We start from the raw sequence: 24,699 nt of genomic DNA, 5'->3' as shown, positions 1-24,699 counted from the left end.
TGTTAGTAATAGCTAAAACTTAGTATGCTCCAAGAACTGTTCTGAGCCCTTTAAACATACCTTAATCTTCATAACACCTTTATAAGAGAAGTTCTAATATTAACCCCATTTTACAGATGAGAAAACTGGGACCCAGGATGTTTCCTATCAAGTGTCCAAACCAGGATTTGGACCCAGTCAGTCTGATTCCAGAGGCTGAGTGTCCTCTTAACCACTGTCCTAACTGTGCTAGAATACCTCCACAACAGGGACCTACCTCACTGCCTTTAGAGCTGACCCATTCCAATGTCAGATGCGTTCATTTAAAAGCTATTCTCTAACTGAAGTATTCAGGAGTGAAATGATAGAATGTCTGGCATTTGCTTTAAAATATTTCAGTAGAGGCAGAGATGAAACAAATTGTTACACTAAAAACTGTTGAAGCTGAGTGATAAGTACATGAGGTCCATTATGCTATTCTCCCCTTTTGTGTATGTTTGAAATTTTTCTAAATAAGGAGGTATTTTTTAAAAGTTACTCTCTATATTAAGCTAAAAGCTTCTAAAGGATTTTAGAATCTAACTTTTAATTTTGTTTTTTTTTCTGTTTAATGATAGTATGTTATGTTCTCAGAGTGATGTTCAGATATTTGACTGGCCTTTCTTATACCATTTATTATTTAATAAATTACTGTTATTCATTAGTGTTCTTTGTATTTCAACAATGAAAAACAACATTCATTTTCAGAGTTCCATGTTTCTGCATTTTATACTGTACAAATATCTGGTTTTTGAGAGGGCTTAACTTTGTCCAAACTTGTTTGAAATCATTACACCTAAACACACATTTAGTATAACTTGTTTTTGTTTTCACAGGAGCCAAGCAATAAAAGAGTTCGACCTCTAGCTCGGGTCACATCCTTGGCAAATTTAATCTCTCCTGTAAGAAATGGAGCCGTCAGACGATTTGGTCAAACCATACAGGTAGGGACAAGTAATGTAGTGAGGGGACTTTTTATAAAAGCCTAAAACTTGCATTTTCTTTGAGTCATACAAACAGGTTTGTACTATTATACTTAGACATAACTTTCCTTTTTTGGAATATGCTGGTAAGGCATATTGTTGCCGGAACAATATTTATATAACCTCATTATATTAGTTTGTATCTTATATCAAAGCAAGATCTTGGATAGTTTTTATTCACAGAGAGAATTTTGACTGATAAATATTTTAGAATACTGCTAGATAGAAACTTGGATAAATGATTGTTTTATGCATAGAGAAATTCTCAGAACCTTGCTTTTAATTTGTCTTTCTATTTTTTTTAAGAAAAAAAAATAATAATTCCTGTATCCTCCAAACCTTCTTCTCATTCACCTCTTTCTTTTCTTTTCAGTCATTTACCCTTCGTGGTGACAACAGATCCCCTGCTTCTGCCCAGAAGTTATCCAGCAGATCGACAGTCCCGGCGCCCGCCAAAAGGAGAAGCAGTGCCCTGTGGTCAGAGATGTTAGACGTCAGCATGAAGCAGTCTTTAACCTCCAGAGAGATCAAACGTCAGGAGGTGTGCCACGTTCCGTAGCAAGACCATGTGTACTGGCTTAAACTAAAAAAAATAGACCCTGATTCTTAAACATATGTTTTGCCAGAAGAATAGCAAACTAATGCCTATGGCAAGATAAACTTGCATTTTTGTACTTGAGTGCCGTTCATAACACATGCTGAGCAGCACCTGTGATGGGGGGTGGTCATCCAGTTTAACAACTCGGATGGGGTAGAATTATGAAACCTACGGCATCCTCTAATTTGAGATTCCATTCTGAATTACAGTTTTCAGACTGAGTCACTTTAAAAAGCGCCGTTCAAAACGTCAGTTAAATAATGATAAATATCAGTTGTATATAATTTTTGTTTCTCAAAGGGAGGAGTGATCTATGATGTTTGCTGGATTTTTTTTTAGGCAATATATGAAATGTCCCGAGGTGAACAGGATTTAATTGAGGATCTCAAGCTTGCAAGAAAGGTCAGTAAATAACTTTCTATCATGTGCCATAGTTTTTAAAAATTACATTTCACAAATTCTAAAGGATGATTTTCTTACCTTTAGAAGTTGAAAAGTAGAGAATATCTACTGGTGAATACTTCTTTTAGATGAGGTTTATTAGATGCATCTCTTCAAATATGAATATCAGTAAGTCTATTTTGGGCTTAACATATACTTTAATTTCTTTTATGTATAAAATAGAATCCACACTAGTTTTACATAGTTAGTCATGCTTGCATTCAAGTACAGATCTCTCATCATGTTTTATTTGCTTGATCTCTTTGTGTGACACATTTCTCCCCTCTGACAGGCCTACCATGACCCCATGTTAAAGTTGTCTATTATGTCAGAAGAGGAACTCACACAGATATTTGGTGATTTGGACGCTTATATACCCCTGCATGAAGGTAAGATAATGCTACCTAATTTTCATAGGATTCTGAACAGCAGTAACAAGTAATTTTAAATCTAAACTTCTAACTTAGTGCTGAATATTTTTAAAATATTTATTGAAGTCTGGTTGATTTACAATATTATATTAGTTTCAGGTGTACAGCATAGTGATTAAGATTTTTTATAGATTATACTCCATTTAAAGTTACTATGAAATATTGGTTATATTCCCTGTGCTGTACAATATATCCTTGTAGCTTATTTATATTATATATATTCTATATATTATACACAGTAGTTTGTACCTCTTAATCCCCTGCTCCTTAATCTTGCTCCTCCCTGAATTATTTTTTAATTAAACCTATTATTGGCATTTCTGCTTCTTTACACTTCAGATTTGTTGGCAAGAATAGGAGAAGCAACCAAGCCTGGTGGAACAGTAGAGCAGATTGGTCACATTCTTGTGAACTGGGTATGTAGCAAGTTGTTGCCTTCAGATAGGTTTATACAGATGTGCCAGACTTCTCATTTGTGATCAGTATCACATTGATTTGATCCAGTTACTGGATTCTAAAATCAGATAAATAAGGCATTAAAACTGAACAAATTTACATAGCTGTAGAAGTTACAGTCTCTGTTTAAAAAATATTTCATGAATGATGCAGTTTCATTTGTCTTAAGAATATGTTCCTCCTTAGACAGAATTCCCACATTATATACCATCAGTTATCTGTTTTATTCTCTCAGTTGAGTGCCTGCCAGATGCCAACCACTGTTCTAGGAGGGGTGACTAGAGATTCAGTGATAAAAGATAGTCTCTGCATTTATAGTCAAGTGAGAGAACAGTCAGTAAATAACCAGTCTCAAGGCTGGTGAAGAATGTGAGAGAGGAGGGCTCAGGTGTCCTGGGAATACAGGAGACCGGCATGTAATTGAGGCTGGGGGAAGTAGGAGGCATGAGTCTTTGTTTGGATTTAGCCATATTAGGGAAATTGAAAAAGGGCATTCTCAGATCGGCCCGAAATACTATCCAACCCCCATTATCACCTGCAGGAAAATTTTCACAGCTTGTTAAAACTTTCAAGAATAGCTCTAAGTATTCTATGGTAAATTATATTAGTTTTTCAAATGTTAAACTGATTCTGAACTGTGATAAACCTCAAAGGATCATATAATAAGCTTTTGATAAAAAAAAAAAAAAGAATAGCTATAAGTTTTGTGTTTTGTGTCCACAGTCTTACTAATGGACTAAATTGTAACAGGAACTCATTATACTTTGTTTTCTCTTATTACTCTTCAGTTGCCAGGCTTGAATGCCTACAAAGGCTACTGCAGTAACCAGCTGGCAGCCAAAGCTCTTCTTGATCAAAAGAAACAGGATCCAAGAGTCCAAGACTTCCTCCAGCGATGTCTTGAGTCTCCCTTCAGTCGAAAACTAGATCTTTGGAGCTTCCTAGATATTCCTCGAAGCCGCCTTGTTAAATACCCTTTACTGTTGAAAGAAATTCTTAGACACACTCCAAAAGACCACTCTGATGTTCAGCTTCTGGAGGAAGCTGTAAGTAGTCCAATAAGTGATTCTTATGTTTTTCAAGTTTACATATTAGCTTGCCTGAGAAAGATATACAATGATACTCTCACACTGTCTGCATGTTGAATCAGCACAGTGAAGTTTTCTGTAGTCGTTTTAAGTTCTCGTATGTTACTGCACTGTGCACTAATAAAGAGATGTGTAACACATAACACATTTTATATTTATATTTTAGTTAGAAGACTGGATTCTAATCTGATCTCTTCCATCAGCTAGCTATGTGACTTTGGGCAAATCACCCATTTGGCGGAGGCTGTAAAATGAAGGGACGGCTGAAGTACCCAATTTCTAGAGTCCCTTCAAATTTTAACATTTTATCATTTTAATGTGACATTTTAGTCCTGTAGGGAAACAGGATAAACTAATATGCTGAAAATGCTACACTGATTTTTTTTGATTATTTTTAGATATTGATAATACAAGGAGTTCTCTCTGATATCAACTTGAAGAAAGGTGAATCGGAATGCCAGTATTACATTGACAAGCTGGAGTATCTGGATGAAAAGCAGAAGGACCCTAGAATTGAAGCAAGCAAAGTATTGCTTTGCCATGGGGAACTGAAAAATAAAAATGGACATGTAAGTGCATTTGGACACTAACGTGAAGTGAGCAGTTACTGCCCTTTTCCCACTGTTTAATTTTTTTCCACATTGATTATGAAGCAGGTTTGTAAAATAAACTCATCACATACTGAAAGAAGGTAACTGGATTTTATGTTATCAGCTTTGGTAAAGCAAACATTTGGTTTCTGTCATTACTGAATAAGTTAAATGTCTTGGTGGAGAATCAGTAATCATTTATTTTTTAGTTTTGAAGCATAAATCAACTTGTTAGGCTAGGGGTTCCTTTCTAAATAAATTATTAGTTTTATGATGTTTAATAAAAAAATTTTTTGAAGAGTTTATAGTAATAGAAGTAGTTTTTAGCACTACTAAACAAATTTTTGCAGCAGATTGAATGAGAGCAAACTTATTTTTTAAATCTTAATTACAAAGGTACCTGCTAGAACTAAGTATAAGCATGGGATGGTATTTTTATTTCATTACGTGCTTTTCAGAAGCCCAATTTGTAAGTTGAGGTTCTTTTTGGAAAGAGTTAATCTTTCATCTCTGATTTCTATCATGAGGCCTCATTGTTCTATAAAAGCTTAAATTTATGTGGGACAAAACAGAACAATTAACATTTTTACCAGCTTACATTTTTAAATTCTCACCCTGCTAGAAGACTGCGGTGTATGGTCCTGGTGTTCCAGTCACGTTACCACCGACAGTCAGGTCTTTGTGGTGTGTAGCGTTTGCTCAGCTGCTGCTGAATCTAATGTTACACACGGATAAAAAAGTTGCATGTAGTCTGTGATGACAAAAGCTCTCCTAGGAGAACATACATAGCTTTAAAATTACCATCTTTGTGAAGTCATTTGTAAGGGGGATCTTAGTAAATCAATTTGATGAAATTAGTAAGATCAAATCAAGTTGTTTTTACAATGGATTTCAGTCACTTAAAGTCACAAAGTTCCATATTTAGGAAGCATTTTTTTTTCTCTCATTTCTCCAGAAACTCTACATTTTCCTGTTTCAAGACATCTTGGTTTTGACTCGGCCTGTTACACGGAACGAGCGTCACTCCTACCAGGTTTACCGGCAGCCAATCCCAATCCAGGAGCTGGTCTTGGAAGACCTGCAGGATGGAGACGTGAGGATGGGAGGGTCCTTTCGAGGGGCTTTCAGCAATTCAGATAAAGGTAAAAATACATGCTTTAAAATAGTTTCAATAATCATAAACTCAGTTGTAATCTTTAAGAATTCTGTCCGCACACAAAAAACTAAAAATGAAATGGGTTCCATCATCCTATACCTATTACACTCCTTGAGTTGGCAGGTGCTGTGCTGCTCTGACACCAGCACATGTACCTAATAAGTAACATCTAGGCACTATGTAATGTATCTGCCTAACAGATGTGCATGCTGTATAAATACCAGCACCCATATTCACTTTATCTAGAATAAACTTTTTAAGTCTGATTTCCATTTTTTTTTTTTTTTTAATTTTTATTTATTTATTTTTGGCTGCGTTGGCGTCTTTGTTGCTGCGCGCGGGCTTTCTCTAGTTGCTGCGAGCGGGGGCTACTCTTCCTTGCGGTGCGCGGGCTTCTCATCGTGGTGGCTTCTCTTGTTGTGGAGCACAGGCTCTAGGCACGTGGGCTCAGTAGTTGGGGCTCACGGGTTCTAGAGCGCAGGCTCAGTAGTTGTGGCGCACAGGCTTAGTTGCTCCGCGGCATGTGGGATCTTCCCGGACCAGGGCTCGAACCCGTGTATCCTGCATTGGCAGGCAGATTCTTAACCACTGTGCCACCAGGGAAGCCCTGATTTCCATTTTTTAATTTTTTTTTTTCCTAGCTAAAAATATCTTTCGAGTTCGCTTCCAAGACCCCTCTCCAGGCCAGTCCCACACTCTACAAGCCAATGATGTGTTCCACAAGCAGCAGTGGTTCAATTGTATCCGAGCTGCCATGGCCCCTTCCCGACAGGCCACCAGCCCCTCCGAGCTGCAGGGCTTGCCGGAGCCCCACGAGGAGTACGGAGAGAACTGCCCCCCTGCCAGCAATGCCAGGGCCCAGAGACGGGCGTCCACGGCATCCAGCGTGACTCAGGTGGAAGTTGATGGAGACGCTTCCGAAAGTGTCACCCCAGTGCACACAGCAGACGACGCTAAGGGCATGAAAGCGCCCCGAGCCCAGGCTGGCCTCCGAAAAGCCAGGGACAAAGCCCAGGTCGGTGGCAAGCGGAAAGAGACACTGGTGTAAAGGAAGCTCTGTGGTAACCAGGGGAGAGACTTTATTTATAACTGGTGTACAGTTGTTCTTTCTTGTAATGTGAGTATGGGAGCGTTGCAGGGTTACTTAATACCAGTCTTCACATTTTCTGTTTTTGGTTGGGTTTTGGTGGTTGTTTTTTATTTTTTTATTTTTTTTAATGGCAGCTAAAGATATATATACAGATTACTGTTAAACTGCAGTCTTTTTTTTTTCCTCAAGATCATCTAGAACATGTAAGTCTGGTATTTTTAATCAAATGAAATACTTATGAAATGGGTTTTCTCTTCATTCTGCATTCATCATGACTTTTTAATACCAATTGTGATATTTATAATATTGGCCAAAGCTTAAAATTTTGCAAATACCAGGATTTTACCAGTGTTTATTTGATAAATTTTGCATGCAGAATTTGAAATTTTAACATCAGCATCTAAGATCTACTTGGAATATATGTTTGTAATATTTCAGAATTTATGTTGAAACATAAGTTTCTTGGAAAAACAAAACTTAATAGGTTTTCCATTTTACCAACTGGAATGCTTTTTATTAGTTTGTTTTTCACTGCACATTCCTCATTTTTCATTGATTTAACCTGCCAATTTAATTTTTTCATTGTAAAGTAGTTTTTAGTATTTGCTTTTATTTTTTTACTTTGATGCCTTTTCAAATTGGCATGTCTTTAAAGTGTTTTTCTTCCTTGATTAAAAATGTGTGTGTGTGTGTGTGTGTGTGTCTGTGTGTGTGTGTGTGTGTTTGTGTGTGTATTTTTAAATCATGTTAACTTTGCCAAGTGAAATCAAGCCATACTGTTTTTGAGCCAGTTAAGAAAATTGCAATTTTTAAAGTGTAGTATTTCAGGGTTAGAACATACATGAAATGACTCAGTATATTTTGGACTACTGAAAGAAAACCACCTTAAGGATTTCATGGAAAGTTAATATTGTCTGAAAAGCAAGAGGGAAGGCAGTTGGCTGGTAATAAGTATTAAAAAAAAAAAAAAAAAAAAGAGGGAAAAAGAGTGTAGTTTTGTCTTAAAGTAAAAAATGTCTGGTTGTGTCAGACATTTATGAAAGATAGTAAAAGCTAAACTTGAGAGTGTGTAGTAAGTTGTAGAAGGCTTGAGGGAAGTGAACTGTATTTGCCTTGGTTTACAGTACTTGCAAATAATGGGTTTGAAAAGAAAATGTGTTGAAAATTTGACCATATGAGATCAGTTTTGGCAGATGTATTCATAAGAGACTGGTGAATCTTTTACTATGAAATGTTTCTGTTCAAATGAGATCGTAGTCTTTAAGGCGGGGGGGCTAAAAGCCCTGTGTCATGGCAGATTTGTAATGGTGATCAGCTCAAGTAAATGTTGACTATTATGTGAACTATATTTGGCCAGTGGAAATGAAAATTGAAAAAGACTGTAAATAGTTAAATCCAAATGATTTCTCTGTATAAATGAATTATACAATTAAAAAAAAAAAAGTCACACACATAATCACCCTTAAAGGTTTCTTGGCTGGTGGATGTTTCGGGGACGTTTGCCAGAATGCGTTGGTATAGCAAAGGAGGTGATGGCAAGCCTCACAGAGTTTTTTAAAAAGTCATAAATACTTACATCTTTGAAATTCATTGAAAAGTAAGAGAAAGATTCAATTAGGTCAAGTTTTTTGAATCTTATTAAACCATTTAGAACACATTATAATCAGAAACAGCAGTTGAATTGAAGACAGCTGAACATCTGGCCACTTTCTGGATACAATAGTAAAGCTATTAGCAAAGCATCCTCATTAATTTGATTAATTTCTGATTTTAATTTAGGTATATCAGGTTTCTAACTCTGGACATTCAAAGTCAGTAGTGTAGATTATACCAGTGGTTGTGATCTGAAAAATCAGCAAGATTTCTAATCATTTCTAGAGATGTTATAAGATACAGTCTCTTCCAGAATTACCTTGATCAGCCTCTGAAGTTGTAGAAACAATAGTAGTTCTAATATTAATGAAATGATGTTCCACTGAAAACTCTAGCTTCCTTGGGTTCACTCAAGGGAAAAAATAAGACCCAGAAACTGAATAATTGTGTAGAATGAACACTCTTTATAAATTGCATCTATATTTGAGAACATCTGATGATTTAGCCTAGTAGTTCTCAAGCCTGTTTGGGCATCAGAGTCACGTGGGGCACTTTGAAAAAAATAAAGGTAACTGAGCCTCACCCCCTAGCTCCCCTCCCCCAATTCCCACACCTGTTTCACTGAGTCAGTATCTGGGGGGGTGGGAGTAGAGGGCTGATAATTTATATTTGTAAACACTCCCCCCTAGTGATTCTGATACAGTGAATTCCTTGGGTCAGCACTTAGTAATCACTGATCTAGCCAGTAGCCATTATGTAAATGCTATATAGTAAGTACTGACATATATCTATTAGCTTCTCAGTTTGCCTTTAAACTCTTCAGAGTCTGAGTTGAAGTAAGTCCAGTTTCTCTTTTAACTTCTTTCCATGAGTGTGTTTGTATATTTTGAGCAAAGGGTAGTCTCTCTAAACGGAGGGCTCAACCTAGGATGTGTGCACACAGGTGGGAGGGGAAGCTTGGGCATCTGGATTAACTGTCAGCCAGTGGGACACCAGTGTCACTAAATCACCCTTGAATGTATTAAGACTGGCATTTCCTCAGCTGATCCAGGAGGCGACTCGCCACTCTTGTGCTGGCTTAGCTCTACTTTATGTTTAGTGCTTGAGTAAACGTGCAGACCCAGCACAGTACTTGGTTTTCTACAGTATATGTATGGCTAACACTAATGTTACTGAATTCATTTTACAGCCATCTTCAAATGCCTGGCTAAGGCTCCCATCTGTCAGTCTTGATGACTGAGATACAGACCAAAGTGGGCATCTCTCCAGTTCTCTTCCTTATTAGAACTCCTGCCTGTCCCTAAAGGGGAAACTTGTGGGTAGTATTGTCTGTTAGGGTTAGAAGTCCTGGGATTCAAAGTAGGTGATACCTCAACCTGCAAACTTGGGCTTTTCTTAATCAGCATTAGCGAACACCCTTGAAAGAATCACATTCCTTTGTGCATTGAAGCTAATACCCGAGAGAGGAATATCCTAGCAAAGAAAATCTCCCTCAGTCCTAGAGTCTAGAACTTCCTAGATCAGAGGAGTTTGGGGTTTTGCTTGCATATTTGAGCAACTCCAGAACCAACTGCAAGTCTGAGGAACTTACCAGATATGGTGGTTTCCTCAGGTCTGGTGGTACATAATCTTATTTAGCATGAATGCTTTGAGACAATGGGAGCATCCACTAGGGAATAAATGTTTAAATCCATAGCTTCAAAATGATTCTGTAAGAAAAAGCACAACCTTTTAAATCGCCTTTGGAGTATCTCATGAAACCAACTGACTCCTTTGAGAACTGATAAAAAAAAAATCAAGCATTTATTCTGGCCTTTCCTCTACAAACCGTATCTCAGGGTAACTGAACAGCTGAGGAAGGAAAGATTTTCTTTATAGCAGTAGCACAGCTAATTAATGAAGAAGGCATGATAGAATATCACCATTTTGTAAGCCCTGGTGGATTGATGGATCTATATTTCAGCCATTAGTAAAGACCACCAGACACAGAGTACCTCCTGACAGTGGTGCCCCCACCACCTAAGCAGTCTTGCCAAGAAAATCAGCCTGAGTTGCATCTGCAGGAAATTAAGACAAATGACAGTTTCTTCAATAAAATAAAATTGAAAGATGGAGGTATCTATGACTTAAGAGACATGTCAAACCATTGCAATGTATGGACTTACTTGGATCCTAAATCAAATTGTTTTTAAATAAGACAATCCGAAATATCCAGGATAGACTGGATATTTAAAGTCCCCTAGATATGGGTTTTTTTAATATAAATTTATTTATATTTGGCTGTATTGGGTCTTCATTGCTGCATGCAGGCTTTCTCTAGTTGCGGCAAGCGGGGGCTTCTCTTACTGCGGAGCACGGGCTCTAGGCGCGTGGGCTCAGTAGTTGTGGCTCGTGGGCTCTAGAGCGCAGTCTCAGTAGTTGTGGCGCACGGGCTTAGTTGCTCCGTGGCGTGTGGGATCTTCCCAGACCAGGGCTCCAACCCGTGTCTCCTGCATGGGCAGGAGGATTCTTAGCCACTGAGCCGATAAAATTGTATGAGGTCTGAGATTTCCTTCAAAATTACAGGGCAGGAGCATGGTTAGGGATAAAAATGAAACCAGATTGGCCAGCAGTTGAGAATTGCTGAAGCAGGATGAGAGATCATGAGAATTCATTATATTCTTTGTGTATCTTTTTGAAGATAAGTGAAATTTTTCACTAAAGAAGCAGAAGTTAAAAAGAAAAAGAACTTAATGAAATTCCAGGATCCTAATGTTTCCAACTTTTCAATCTCTTAACCTACTCTGAACCCCCAGTCTTCACTTTTCAAAATAAAGGCAGAATGTTTATCAAATATAGATGATTTGCTCTCTACCCTCTCACAGATACACAAACCTTTTGCCTAAATTCAACATTTGTGTCCTCTGTTACAGTTTGGCGACAGGATCGGACTAATCTGGATTCTGGTTTAATCCACACAGCCTTTTCCTCCCTCTACTTTCCTTTCCCTGTATGTCTCCCTCTACCATCATCTGCTTCCTTCACCTGCCCTCTTTCCCAGGCACACGAACGTGTTTTCCACCCTGAGCTGAGGCAGTGAGAAAGATGTTCCCAGGTCCCCAGTGAAGCCACTCCATGTGGCCCGACCCTGAGAATTTCCAGCAAGGGCCAGTTGGTTAACTACATCCCTGCCCCTTAAGAGAGGAGACAGCATTACAGTCTCTGGTAATGTTTGTGCTGCTGAGTAACCCAGAAGGTGAGACAAAATCAGCTACCTTCGAAGAATTCAGCTAACCTTCCACGGAATTCAGATTTCTCTGTAGCTGCTGCTGGGGGCAGGGGTGGGGGTCTTGTTTCCCTCCTTCTCTGGGCAGGGCCAGGAGAGACAAATCAATAAAGTCAGGCCTGGAACCTCACACAGAGAGTTTAGTCTGATCCCCTCTTCACCGGCTGAGGCATCTGAGATCTGGAAACATCACATGACTCGCCCAGGATCACCCGGCAGGTGTGTGGCAGAGCTGAGGTTAAAGGCCTGTGCCGGCCTGTGTGTGTCCCCCGAAGATGCCGCCTCTGCTGCCGGGAGGACCCGCCTTGGAGGAGTCCCACAGACTTTGGAAACCAGTGTGTCATGAGTAGTGACCACAGCAGAGGTTCGTGTCTGGTTCGAATAGGCAGCAGGTATGACCCTGGTCAGTTCACCTCTTCACACAGCTCTGCAGAAACTGGTTTCATTCTGTTCCCAGGAGCTGACACTGTTCTCAAATCGGAAACCAAAAACCAGAGCTCTCTCCAGCCTTGATGCCTTATACTTCTCAGACTCAGTGCCATCTTCCTTGTTATGCAGGTGCAGGCTCAGAGTCAAAGCATCACCCAGGGCCTCATAGCTGGCAGGTGACTAAGATGGAGCTGGAAACTGGGCTCGGACTGCTGGTGCTGTTTACTCCACTCACTGTGTTCACAACTTCCCGTCCCAGGAGGTCTGGGGGTGGGGGGATGTTAAAGCTGGGGTGCGGGGAAGGGGTGGCAGAGGGTGGCCTGTCAGTGTCCCCCCACCCAGGTGGCCGCAGGTGCTCTTTCAGTTTGAAAAGGAAGAGGGTGGCGCAGGGCTGGCAGAAGTGTTGGGAGTGAAGGGGAAGAAAAGACGTGACCCCGTTTCCCTGGTTTAGAAAATGGGGCGCGGGGGTGTTGACCCGGGCTCCACGGCCCCGGCCTCTGAGCTCTCTGCTTGTGCCGAGGCCTCAAGGCCTGTTGGTCCCAGCCCTCCAACCAGGGTGCTGCCCCCCCTAAACTAGGAAGCAGAGGCTTAACTGGACATTCCATCTCCCTTTCTTTCCCCTCAAACACCAGCTTCTCTGCGCGTTTAGAGACCCGCACCCTCAGGTTTGACCAGCGCCTGGTGTCATCCGCTGTGTTACCCACAGCCTATGTGATCACGTGGCTCCCTCGTCCCTCTGAATACAGGCCCAACTTGCTGCCTGGTGCCCGCTCGCCCCTGCCCAGCCTCCATGGGCCACTGCCGTCCTGCCCAGCCTGCCTTCCCCCCAGCCCACTCCCTCCAGGACACAAGCCGCTCCTGGTGGAGGGTGTCTCCAGTGCCTCCCCCACCCCACTCTGCCAAATCCCAAACACGGGACCTGAGAGTTCGTTCTTGCTGTGCTCCGAGCACTCTGCAAAATCAGCCCCATGCCCCCGGCAGACCAGCGGGCATATGCGTCCGTCCCCATGGCTCCCACTGTCCAGGGTCCCCTCCGGGCAAGCCTCGTCTGCCCTTCACGCTGGCCCTGAGCACCTGGAGCTCGCACTGCGGCCCATGTGGCCCCGAGCAGCATGTGCCTTACCCCTCAGCTTCCTCTAAGAAGAGCCAGCTTAAACCCACCATCCGTCCCGTCCCCGGTAGGCCTCGCCCTCTGGGTTAATTCTCCAGATTCGGTCCCTGGGAGCAGGCGCCACCTTCCTTCCTGAAGGCCCTCGTCCTCCAGCCGCCGTGCCAGCACATTCCCCTAGTCCTCCTTCCTCCCTCACATCTTCTCTGGGCCCTTCTCTTCCAAACCTGAAATGGCAGAGAGCCACAGGGCTCGGTCCCCAGACCTCTTCTATGCTCCTGGGAAACCTGATCCATTCCCATGACTTCACTGTCACCAATGCCTGACAATTCCCAAAGGCCACCCCCAGCCCTCACCCCTCCTGTGAGCTCCAGACTCACCACCCGGCACGGCAGCCTCTCCCATGTGCCCACTTGGAAATCTAAGATCTCACATTTGACGTGACCCAAGAGGACCACTGCTTGTCCACCCCTAATCCTCTCCCCCGCCACCCCGAGCCTTCCCCCATCTCAGTAGATGACACCACCATCCATCCACCCTTGATTCCTCTAATTCACTCACACGCCATGACCACTCACTCTCTGAGCCGCGTCACCTTGACCTCACATCACATTCAGAATCCCACCCAGGGTGAGCTGCAGTAAGCTCTGGTCCCCACATTCCACTCCTCGCCACTCTCAATCCACCCTCCATACAGCAACCAGAATGATCTTTCTAAAGAATTAGATCATGATAAGTTATCAAATCTCTTGATTTTGTGTACTCCACTTCATGAAAACAAGGCCATTATCCTAAACACTAAGCCATTAAGGGAAACCTTTAAAACGTACCTTCAAAACATCTTAGCAACTTGCTAGAATGGTACCTGAAGACAGGAAAATTGGAGATGGGCTGAACTGTATATTTCCTACATAAGGCTCTCTTCTAAGTCTTATAATAAATTTAAAGGTCATGTTTCTACCCTAGATAACAATAATAGTCTTCCTTAAGTAGGTCAGTGATCATCTATGCCAGCTGTATATCCTGGTGCTTATATTTGCTCTCCTGTTCGTTCCTGGTCTTCCTCTGGGTGGTTTTTATTTGTAAGGCACAAACATCCTTTTTTTTTTAACTCCTTGCTCTTGTTTTCACATTTAGTTTCAAGTGGCATAGTCCTTATTTCAATCCAGAAGATTTAACTATTTCCTCTGAGAATTGATATTTGCTCTTCAAATATATATATATATATATATATATATATATATATATTTTTAATTTATATATATATATCAAAGCAAAATGTTAGAGCTCTAAAAATAATTTTTTCTGTTGTTAAAAATTACACATTTTCGGACTTCCCTGGTGGTGCAGTGGTTAAGAATCCGCCTGCCAATGCAGGGGACACGGGTTTGAGCCCTGGTCCGGGAAGATCTCACATGCCGCGGAGCAACTAAGCCCGTGCACCACAACTACTGAGCCTGCGCTCTGGAGCCTATGAGCCACAACTACTGAAGCCCGCACGCCTAGAGCCCGTGCTCCGCAACAAGAGAAGCCCGCGCTCGCCGCAACTAGAGAAAGCCCGAATGCAGCAACGAACAACCAACGCAGCCCAAACTAAAATAAATAAATAAAATCATACATTTTCATCATGGAAAATTTCAATAACTCAGGAAAGTATAAAAAAGAAATTGCCTCTAGAGAATGAGAAGACCCTCATCTCAGACTCCACAGGCTCCACAGACTGGAAGAAAGTATTTGTAAAAGACACATCTGATAAAGGACTATTACCCAAAAATATACCAAAAAAACCTCTTAAAAAGAATCTCTTAAAACTCAGCAATAAGAAAATGAACAAACCAGTTTAAAAAGACTTGAGTAGACACCTCACCAAAGAAGATACACGGGTGGCAAACATATGAAAAGATATTCAACATCATAATGGCCCAAATTCAAAACACTGACAACACCAAATGCTGACGAGGCTGAGGAGCAACAGGAACCCTTCATTTATTGCTGGCAGGAAGGCAAAATGGTGCAGCCGCTTTGGAAGACAGTTTTGGCAGTCTAACCAAACTACAAACTACAAAACCTACCACGTGATCTAGCAATCATGCTTTTCGGCATTTTCCCAAAGAAGTTGAAAACTTACGTCTACACAAAAACTTGCACATGGATGCTTTTACAGCATCTTTATTCATGATTGCCAAAACTTGGAAACAACCAAGATGTGCTGCAGTAGGTGAATGGATTAATAAACTACAGCGCATCCAGACAGTGGAATATTATTCAACGCTAAAAATAAATGAGCTGTCAAGCCATGAAAAAGACATGGAGGAAATTTAAAGGCTACATGCTGTATGATTCCAACTATACTGATGTTATGGAAAAGGCAAAACTATGCAAACAGTAAAAAGATCATTGATTTTGAGGGGTTAGTGGAGAGGGAGGGATAAATAGGTGAGGCACAGAGGGTTTTTAGGGCAGTGAAACTACTCTGAATGATACTGTAATGATGGATACACGCCATTGTACATTTGTCCAAACCCACAGAACATACAACACAAGAGTGAACCCTAATGTCAACAATAGACTCTGGGTGAGGATGACGTGTCCATGGAGCTTCATCAGTTATAACAAATGTGCCGTCTGGTGGGGATGGTGATGGTGGGGGAGGCTGTGGGTATGAGGGACGAGGGATGCAGGAACTCTACACTTTCCACTTCATTTGGCCATGAACCTAAAGCTGCTCTAAGAAAATAAAGTCTTTTTTTTTTTTTTTTAAGAGCAAGAAAAAAATTACCCAGACCCAATGTGCCACTAGGAGCACACATCCTTCAAGGACTGTCTACAGAGATCAAAACTGGAGTGACAGAGCACACGCTCTACACACATTGCTGGTGAGCACCTAGCACAGTGATTCAGGCCCGTCTGGCTGGGTGACCGGGCCAGGAGCCCTCGCTCTCAGCCCACGGCTGCTCGGGGACGTTGTGCACCCAGAGGCCAGGTCTCAGGCTCTAATCGCAGGCCCCGCCCACCCAGGGCAGCCGCACCTCCAGCTCCTGAAGGGTCAAGATCTAAGGCAGGCACGTGCCCCGGGTGCCCGCAGTCTGGGTGGGAGGGGCTCCGAACTGCCCCTTGTCCACCCCTGCTGAGTCTGGGCTGGAGCCGCCTCTGTCTCAGCTGAGCAGGGGTGGACCAGCCCCGGGCAGAGGCCCTTGCCTCTTCTGTCTCTCTGCCTGGAGTCCGAGCGGGGCATCTCCTCCGTGCCCCGTGGACAGAGGCCCAGGGCTGCCATTTGCCCCCTCCCTGGCAGCGCTGGGGGACGGGATGAGGAAGGAGCAGGCTGCAGCCCTCTGGTTGAAGTAATGCTCTCCCCTCCAACTGCTCGGGCTATAGCTGCCCGTTGAACGTGACTTGAGAGGCTGGCACAAGGCCCCCCTCCGCTCCTAGAAACTGCCCCAGGACTGGAAAAAGGCTGTTATCTGACATCGCGCATCTTCGCCAACCGTCGAGCATCGAGTTCAAGCCAGTCCGCCTTCTCCCTACCAGGCAACCCCGCGGGCCCACCTGGATGCTCATCTCGGGCCATCTCCAGGTGTGATGCTCAGCCCTCGGCTCCTCCCCCAACTGTCAGAGAAAACACGCAGAAGCTGTGATGACGGGGAAGAGAGGGAGGGGAAGGGCAGGAGGTTCCCCGAGGTCGACGCTGCAGATACAGGGGAATGAGGTGTAGGGTGGAGCCCTCGCCCCCACTTTCTTCCTGCCCCTCTACCGCATTTCCAGGGCCTGCACTCAGTGCCCTCCAGGCAAGGGACGGGGGTGGGGGGGCACCTTCGCACAGAGTCTCTGCCCCAAAGGAACGTGTGGCCCAAGACAGCCAGCAATGAAGCCCACACGGGACAAACCTCACAAACCACAGGGCTAGACGAATAGCCAGCAGGTGATGTTTGCGTAGCGTCAAAGGTACATGCCTCTTACGGGGCAGCAGAGGTAGCTGGAAACCCAGCACAGCCTTCACGCGGTCCGGGACCGGCAGGCCTGAGTCAGGTGTGTTCCCTCAGACCTTCGCGTGCCTGACCCCAGCGGGCAGTGCACTTGCCCGAAACAAAGGAAAATGACACACAGGCAAGTAAATAAACACCCCCACACCCCCCATCTGAGAGCAACTGGGCAGAGTCCCTGCAACACGAAATGATGTTTGCCTGCACGGCAGGGGCGTGAAACAATCTTTTCCACAAGAGGAAACTATTTCTGCAGTCATTCTCTGCCGCTCTAACTTACAGGCCAGGTCCTCCGGGGCTGGATCTCTGAGAACTTTCCAGTGAGTTTCTTTGTTGCAGTAACAAACAAGTGCAGTTGTTGGCATCTGCCTGCTGAACAGCATGGGTCCAAGGGATGCAAAATAAGGTGCTGAAATCAGAGCAGTGAAAAGTGACACCCTAGCCCGGCAATGCGGGCACCTTGAGCCTCCCTCCCCTGCAGCAGCCAGGCGGGCTCCCCAACCTGGGACGCTGTTCCCCCCCTCCCTCCCCCTCTCTCTCCTTCCCTCTGTCTAGTGACCTCCTACTCATCCTGAATCAGGCTTGTTTTGCCTGTGTACAGCAACCCAAAATGCTGAGACGCCAAGGTTTGCAGCAAAGAGAGGGATTATTCGCAAGGCAGCCAGGCGAGGAGATAGGAAAACAAATCTCAAATCCAGCTCCCCAAAGGCAAGCGGCCACAGTACTTAAGGGATGAGGATTAAAGAAGCAGGGTGGTCTGAGGCGTGGGGAGCGTGGGGAGAGCTGATTGGGAAAAGGTGTGATGATGGTCGTTCTGCGCAGACGTAACTAAGCTACAGGCCTCTGCACGTTCAAAAGGTCACCACGTGGACACGTGCACCTGCCCAGTTGAAGGGTCAGTGGTCCCACCCAGTCTTAACCAGCTCAGTTCGAACTGGACACAGCTGACTCTTGCTCAGCTGAACTAGACGCAGCTGACTCCAACTTTCTGGAAAAAAACTGGAGCAAACATCTTATTGTTTAGGCTCCATGTGGCCTGGAGGACAAGCAAGTCTTTTGTAGCAACAATTAAAAGAACCTTGAGGGCTTCCCTGGTGGCGCAGTGGCTGAGAATCTGCCTGCCAATGCAGGGGGCACGGGTTTGAGCCCTGGTCTAGGAAGATCCCACATGCCGCGGAGCAGCTGGGCCTGTGAGCCACAACTACTGAGCCTGCGCTTCTGGAGCCTGTGCTCCGCAACAAGAGAGGCCGCGATAGTGAGAGGCCCGTGCACCCCCGCTTGCCACAACTAGAGAAAGCCCTCGCACAGAAACGAAGACCCAACACAGCCATAAATAAATAAAATAAAATAACTAAAAATTAAAAAAAAAAACAACCTTGATTAGTAAAGGCAGGTGCGATGGAGTTAGTTAATGATCACCCTCGGTTTTGATCCTTCAGACCCAGCTAGGCCTCCCCCGTTGCAGGCAGCCGCCTCTGACTCCCCTGTAGACCCATCCCACTGCTGCGTCCCCACCGCACCGGGGGTCTATGGCTGCCCCTGTGACATTTAACACTTTCCAGTGTGAGCATCACCTTCTCTACTCATCTGTAAGATTACTGGTCTTTGTGTCCTACGCACCAGTTCTCCTGACGTAGAGAAAGTGCTCGGACGTGTCTGCTAAATGAACCAGGAAGGCTTAAATTATCTCAGTTCTGCCTCAGCAAGAGTCAGTGTTACAGGAAACGAACTGGTTGAAGACTTCCAGCCCCGCGAGGGCCCTGTGGCAGCCAGGCCTCCGATGGGCCCCCGTCCTGCAATTCAGACCTTCTCCAGCCCCTTCCCGCAGTGCATCCGGGCTGGTCTGCATGACCAACAGAATAAGATGGACATGACAGCATGTGACTTTGAAGCCTCTTCTGCCTTACTCGGTCCTGGAGGAAGCCAGACACTATGCTGTGAGGACACTCACGCTGGCCTATGGAGAGGCCCCCGGGTGGAGGAACTGATGCCTTGTGCCCACAGCCAACACCAGCTTGCCCACCGCGTGTGGGAGACACGGGGTGGGGGTGCAGACCTCACGTCCCAAGCCAAGCCTTTGGTTGATGCAGCCTCAGCCGCTGGCTTCTTGACTGCAACCGCATCAAAGATGCTGGGCCAGAACCACTCTCTAATTTGCTCCTGGAGAAATTGTAAGATTGTGTGTGTTGATGAAGGTTTTGAAGCCGAGGGTGACGGCCTGTTAAGTCCATTGCACCTGTACCTGCCCTCATCTATGAAGCTCGCTTTCATTGCTGCCACGAAAGACTTGAACGTCCTCCACATGTCACGGAGCCCAAACAATAAGATGTTTGCCTGAGCTGTTTTCCAGGAACTTGGAGCCAGCTGTGTCTAGTTCAAGCCCCAGCCACTTAAGGCTGCTTAGGACCACCGACCTTCCAACTGGGCATGCACAAGTATCTGCTTGGTGGTGACCTTTTGTCATCAGGAGCCCAAAATGCCACCTTCAGAACTGCTAACTCCTCCATCTTCTGAACAAGCTCCCGTGGAAAAGCCTGCAGCTTAACACCTGTTCAGAACAACAATGAAACTCACCTTTTTCTTATTTCCAATCACCTTTCCGCCACGCCCCACGCCGCAGACAACGCTGCTTCCTTACCCCATAAATACCCCAGGCCCTCGCCTTCGAGGAGGTAGGTTTGAGGTTTGTTCTCCAGTCTCCTCGCCTGGCTGTGTCTGCACTTTCTCGGCTGCAAACCTCGGTGCTTTGGTGTTTGGCTGCTACGCAAACTGAGCCTGGTTTAGTAACAGTTTTTACAGAATTTCTTATCGTAGTGATAGGTAAGTACAGACCCTGATAGCTGAGCTGGGTTGGAGCTGTCGTGGGGAGACCTGGGGAGAGCCCGGTCTGAGGGGGCTCATAAGCCTTGGGGTTTGGACCAAACCAGAGAGAGTAAGTTAGTCCAGACCTCAGGAAGGAGAAACCAAGGCTCGTCTCCCGGGGCCCCAAACAGGGGAGTAGGTCATAAACATCAACCAGGCGCAGCTGTGGTCTAAGGCCTGCTGCCCTCTGTCCCTGAATCCTGCATCCCACTGGACAAGGCAAACAAGCTGACCTTGAAATCCCCGGTCTTACTCAATCTCTTGACTTTACAGCGGAGGACTGACTTGTCCACGGGGTTGAGAGCTGCGCCCCGTTCCTGTGACTCCAGCCGAGCTGCTCCAGGCTGCACTGCCCCACGGACTGGCTTCAAGGCTGACCGCCTCCCTCACTCATGCCTCACCTGCCCCCGCCTACTGGACAGGACGGTGGTCACTCCCCCAACGGCCTGTCCTTCACGCTTCTGGTGGCTCTTGCACCTCATTGCGGAGGTAACTCAACATCCAGCCTGGGCGGTGTCTGCAACCTCCCCCAGGTTCTACCTGGTGGTCCCCAGGGGACCCCTTAAACTCAGCTACACAGTTTCCCACCCACCCCCAGACCCAGGCAGGACTCTCGCTACCCAGTCCCTGGAGACGTCCTTTCTTCAGTCTCCAGAGAGACCCTTTCCTCAGAAGCAGGGCTGTCTCCCAGCCTCTGCGGCCATGTCCCCATGGGGCTGGGAGGCCCGGCAGGAGAATGAGATGCAGAGAGGAGAGCCTGCAGGGCAGTTTCAGGAAGGCTCTCTCCCTCTGCATCTCCACTCTACACTTCCATCCAGACTTCTGTGTATGCTAGAAGCTTCCAGCAGTGACTTGGCTGAGCCCCTGGCTTCAGAGCTTGGGCAGGTTTACTAGATGACCTGCTGGCTGTCATCTATTCATTCGTTTTGAGAACATTTTCTGGATGCCTTCCTAACTCCCTCCTGGAGTTACTGAACCGGACCTTCGTTCTCCGCCTCCCCTGGACACGAAGAACAAGCCCTCTCCTCTCCTCACTTCAGGCCAAACAGTGCCCATCCCCCTCCCAGCCCCTGCTTCTCCGCCTCCCTTTGGGTTGGATGGAAACCTACAGGTCACGAGGCAGGAAGTGGTCCCTGGTGTTCTTCTTGATGAGCAAAAACAAGTTCTGAGACCTCAGGGAGTTTTTGCAAACCTTTGGAAATGAATCAGAAGTTTTGGAAGCTGAATCTTTAAAAAGGTCCCCCCGTGGCTGCAGCCAGATTTTGGCCCCTGGCTTGAGTCCTGAGCTCCCTCTGGTCTTGAGAAAGGGTCAGGAGGGGCCTGTGCTGTGCCCCCTCCCCAGGGGGAGAGCCGAGGTAGGCAGGCTGGCGGCACCTGCAGGAGCTCGAGGCCCGGGCCTCCTCTGCCCCCACCTGCGCCTGCGCTGCCCCCGGCTCCCCCCCGGAAGAGTATGTAGGTGAAGTTCTCTCCTGCATCCCTCACTGTCACTATCCTCTGTCTCTCTCATTCTCCAAGGCACTCACACACCGTCCCCACTACCCATCTTTCCCTCTTGGGACTTGGCTCAAGCCCACCCTTTCCGTGGCCTCAGCCCATCCTCAGTATAATGGAAGGTTCGGAGCACATCCGTGTCTCCAAAGACCCAGTCATTTAGAGCCACAGTCATAATTCTGCATTTTTTTAACCATTCTCTACCCGCTTTTCTTTAATCGACACATTCTGCATTTAATAAGTGTATTTTTAAAATGGTGATTATAAGTGGAAAACCAGCTTCCCTCGCTCTAACCAGAAGGAAACAATAACAATCAGCATCCTGAAAGCAACACGGTAAGTCCTGCCTGAGGCACTCTTGCCTTGAAAAGGGAGGTCACCTCTCTCCTTTGTTACCTTTGCCAGGTTAAGTCCTAAAATCATCTCGGGTACCATCAGGCCCCAAACTCTGGTCAACAACGGACTCCCTTTCAGATCTACCAGTTTAGGACTTCCCTGGTAGTACTGTGGTTAAGACTCCACGCTTCCACTGTAGGGGGCATGGGTTCGATTCCTGGCCGGGAAACTAAGATTCCACATGCCACGCAGCGTGGCCAAAAAATTAAAAGAAAAAAAATCTACCAGTTACTTTTGTTTCTTTCTCCCCTCTCTTCCCCCACCCCAGTAATAATCATAACATACATGCAAACACAATCCTCTGGTCTAAAAGTGCATATGCCAAAAAAGCGTTTTTGTTTTTTTTCCTTTTTTGCCAGCACCGGCCACGGAGCAAGACACCAGCATTGTCTGGGGAGCGATAACGGGCTGTGTTTCCAACACCCCTGCCCACTGGCCCCGACAGATAACGCAGTGGTTCCTGCCAGGAAATCCCCTCTGCCTCATGGAAAACCCAGAGGAGGAAGCGGAGCCCTGAAGACTGTTCAGGCTCCACCCCAAGGTGTCGGAGTGAAACCAGCCAGTCATCTTGGGCCCGGAAGCCCCCGGGCTCTGCACACACTTGCAGGGACCCGGGAGCCTGCGACAAGACACACACAACACCGAGACCCCGTGCGGTTGCCTCTGCACCGTGTTTTACCAGATCCGAGCTGGTCTGGAGTCCAATGACCACCTGCTAAAGCCCGCAGGGGAAGAGCTGCTGCTACCTCTGTTTTGCAAACGAGAAAACCAGGGCCAAGGGCTCTGCCAGAGACCTAATGAGGCCAGCTTCACTCCCCCACCCGCAGTGGGCTTGAGTAAGTCCTCACCAAATGTATTGCCCTTCCTTCCAGAACCCCGAGGCCGCCGGCGAAGCGGGCCTGAGCAGCTGCAGGGGGAGAGCCTGGGTCGGCCTCTGCCTGGTGCCCCCAGCCCACCCCGCCATGCCCACAGACTTCCCTGGGCCTCCTCTTCTGGTGACGGGGCACCCTGTCCTGCCTTCTCTCCCCTCAAGGACCGTGACCCCTATCCTTGCCTGGGCCATAGCCCCAGGGAACAGCTGGGCCCCAGTTACAGGGTTGGGTCCTCGCGTCAAAGACCACCCGCCACCCAACCCCTCTGCCCGGGGCGAACGGGGCTTGGCCTCGGGGGTGGGTGGTGGGTGAAGACCCCCCCCCCCCAACCACCACCACCAGCCCTTCTCAAACCCTTGGCTCTCACTTCCAGGGCCTGGCGTCTGGCTGCGCCACAGCCTGGGAGGCCTCTGTCCTCCCCCCTGCCCTGACCTCGCAGTGGAGGGTCTTCAGGAACCTTGCATCTGACGCCTCCAAACTTTTCTCCCACCCCGGACCCCTATTATTTCCCCAAACTGTGTTTTCACCGAACAAACCACAGTCGCTGCGTCATTTGTTTTCCAGATGTGATCAAGGATGGGCGGAGCTGCTCAGACGTCCCTGAGCATTAGGAGAACCTCGCTGGCTCTGCTGGGTGATGCCCTGGAGAGCCTGGGAGCTCCTTCCTCGATGTGCATTTGTGAGCAAGTGCAGACACTTTTTACCCACTTATACTTGTCTCTTGTGGCTGCTAGAATGAGTGACCGCAAACCTGGTGGCTCTGTCCTCACAGATCTGGAGGCCAGGTGTCTGTGGGCAGGTGGGGCTGGTCCCCGGCGGGAGGCTCCAGGGAGAGTCTCCTCATCGGCTCTCGGGGTGCGGGTGGCCGTCAGCATCCTCGGCTCACCTGGCTTGTAGCAGCAACCCTCCCATCCCTGGCCCTCCCCACTCTGTCCAGGGTCTGTTTCCCAGAGAAAAATTCACACGTCGTTAGAGTTCAACACATAAATTTGGGGGGACACAAAATACAGCCCGTAACACTCAGTATTTCCAATAAAACAAGGGTCTTTAGACCCACCTTCGGAAACGATTCCCAAACTGCAGAACCGTTGAACTTCACAAACGGGAGGAACATCAACGTCCATCCAGCCCAGGACCCGCAGGATGGGTGAGACTCCTCCATGGTCCTTCCCGAATGTCTCCCGAGCATCTTTGGGAACGCCTCTGTCCCCCGTCTCCCGAGGCAGCCCCAGACCCCTCGGGTGGCCCTGCGGTCCGGGAGCGTCGTCCTGCTGAGCTGCCGTCCGGCTCCCCGCCCCAACTCACCCCCTGCCCCCAGCACACATGCCGGCCCCGGGGCCGCTTGGAGCAGGTCCGAATCCCTTTCCAGGGGCGGCTCTTCGGCTATGCAACAGCCGCTGTGCAGGTCTTCCTGCTCCGGGCTGAACGCCCCCCCCTGCTGCAGTGTCTTCCTGGTCACCCTTCTCTGGGCAGGTTCCAGTCCGTCTCTACCCTTCACCGAGAAGTGAGGCGCCCAGAAAGGAAAGCGATGGCCGTGTCCGTGCTGTTCATCCATCCTATGAGATCAGCCCCGCCGCTGGGATAACAGCAATGAGCAGGGCGCATGGAGTCCGGCGGCCCTGACGCTCATGTTCCAGCTGGCGGGGGCGGGGGGTGGGGGGGGGATGGTGGATGGAGAGGAACAAGCATGGGACAGAGCAGAGCCATGCTCCCTGGAGTGGAAGCACAACCGTCGATAGTGAGGCAGGCGCTCTGGGCTGAGATCCAGTGACAAGGGTAACAGCTAAGGCAAAGTCCCTAAGGTATCAGAGACCCCCTCCTGCGCACCCGCTCCCAAAGGCTCCACCGGCTG

At 46.7% G+C, this 24,699-nt stretch overlaps 1 protein-coding gene and 1 long non-coding RNA gene across 4 annotated transcripts in view; both read left to right on the top strand.

The window, feature by feature from the left end:
* Nucleotides 1–8,307, top strand: part of NET1 (neuroepithelial cell transforming 1) — a 53,116-nt gene extending 44,809 nt beyond the window's left edge. For both annotated transcript variants that reach the window (XM_059912221.1, XM_059912222.1), the window contains 9 exons: nt 855–962; nt 1,375–1,542; nt 1,939–2,001; nt 2,333–2,429; nt 2,811–2,887; nt 3,716–3,973; nt 4,414–4,584; nt 5,561–5,747; nt 6,403–8,307. In XM_059912221.1, coding sequence (XP_059768204.1) covers nt 855–962; nt 1,375–1,542; nt 1,939–2,001; nt 2,333–2,429; nt 2,811–2,887; nt 3,716–3,973; nt 4,414–4,584; nt 5,561–5,747; nt 6,403–6,809 — 1,536 coding nt within the window. In that variant the 3' untranslated portion in view covers nt 6,810–8,307. The remainder of the gene's footprint in view (nt 1–854; nt 963–1,374; nt 1,543–1,938; nt 2,002–2,332; nt 2,430–2,810; nt 2,888–3,715; nt 3,974–4,413; nt 4,585–5,560; nt 5,748–6,402) is intronic.
* An 8,373-nt stretch (nt 8,308–16,680) lies between these two features.
* On the top strand, nt 16,681–23,873 carry LOC132359022 (uncharacterized). Of its 2 annotated transcripts, none has more exons than XR_009500687.1 (4): nt 16,681–16,820; nt 20,362–20,577; nt 22,335–22,811; nt 23,412–23,873. It is a non-coding gene; the product is annotated as an uncharacterized LOC132359022 (long non-coding RNA). The 2 variants fall into 2 exon arrangements; XR_009500688.1 differs by lacking the exon at nt 16,681–16,820 and adding an exon at nt 19,831–19,898.
* The last annotated feature ends 826 nt before the right edge of the window (nt 23,874–24,699 follow it).

The sequence above is a fragment of the Balaenoptera ricei genome, chromosome 2 (assembly GCF_028023285.1).
Source record: "Balaenoptera ricei isolate mBalRic1 chromosome 2, mBalRic1.hap2, whole genome shotgun sequence".
NCBI lineage: Eukaryota > Metazoa > Chordata > Mammalia > Artiodactyla > Balaenopteridae > Balaenoptera > Balaenoptera ricei.
Note: the sequence above shows the minus strand (reverse complement) of the source record. Positions and strands in the feature narration are given on the sequence as shown.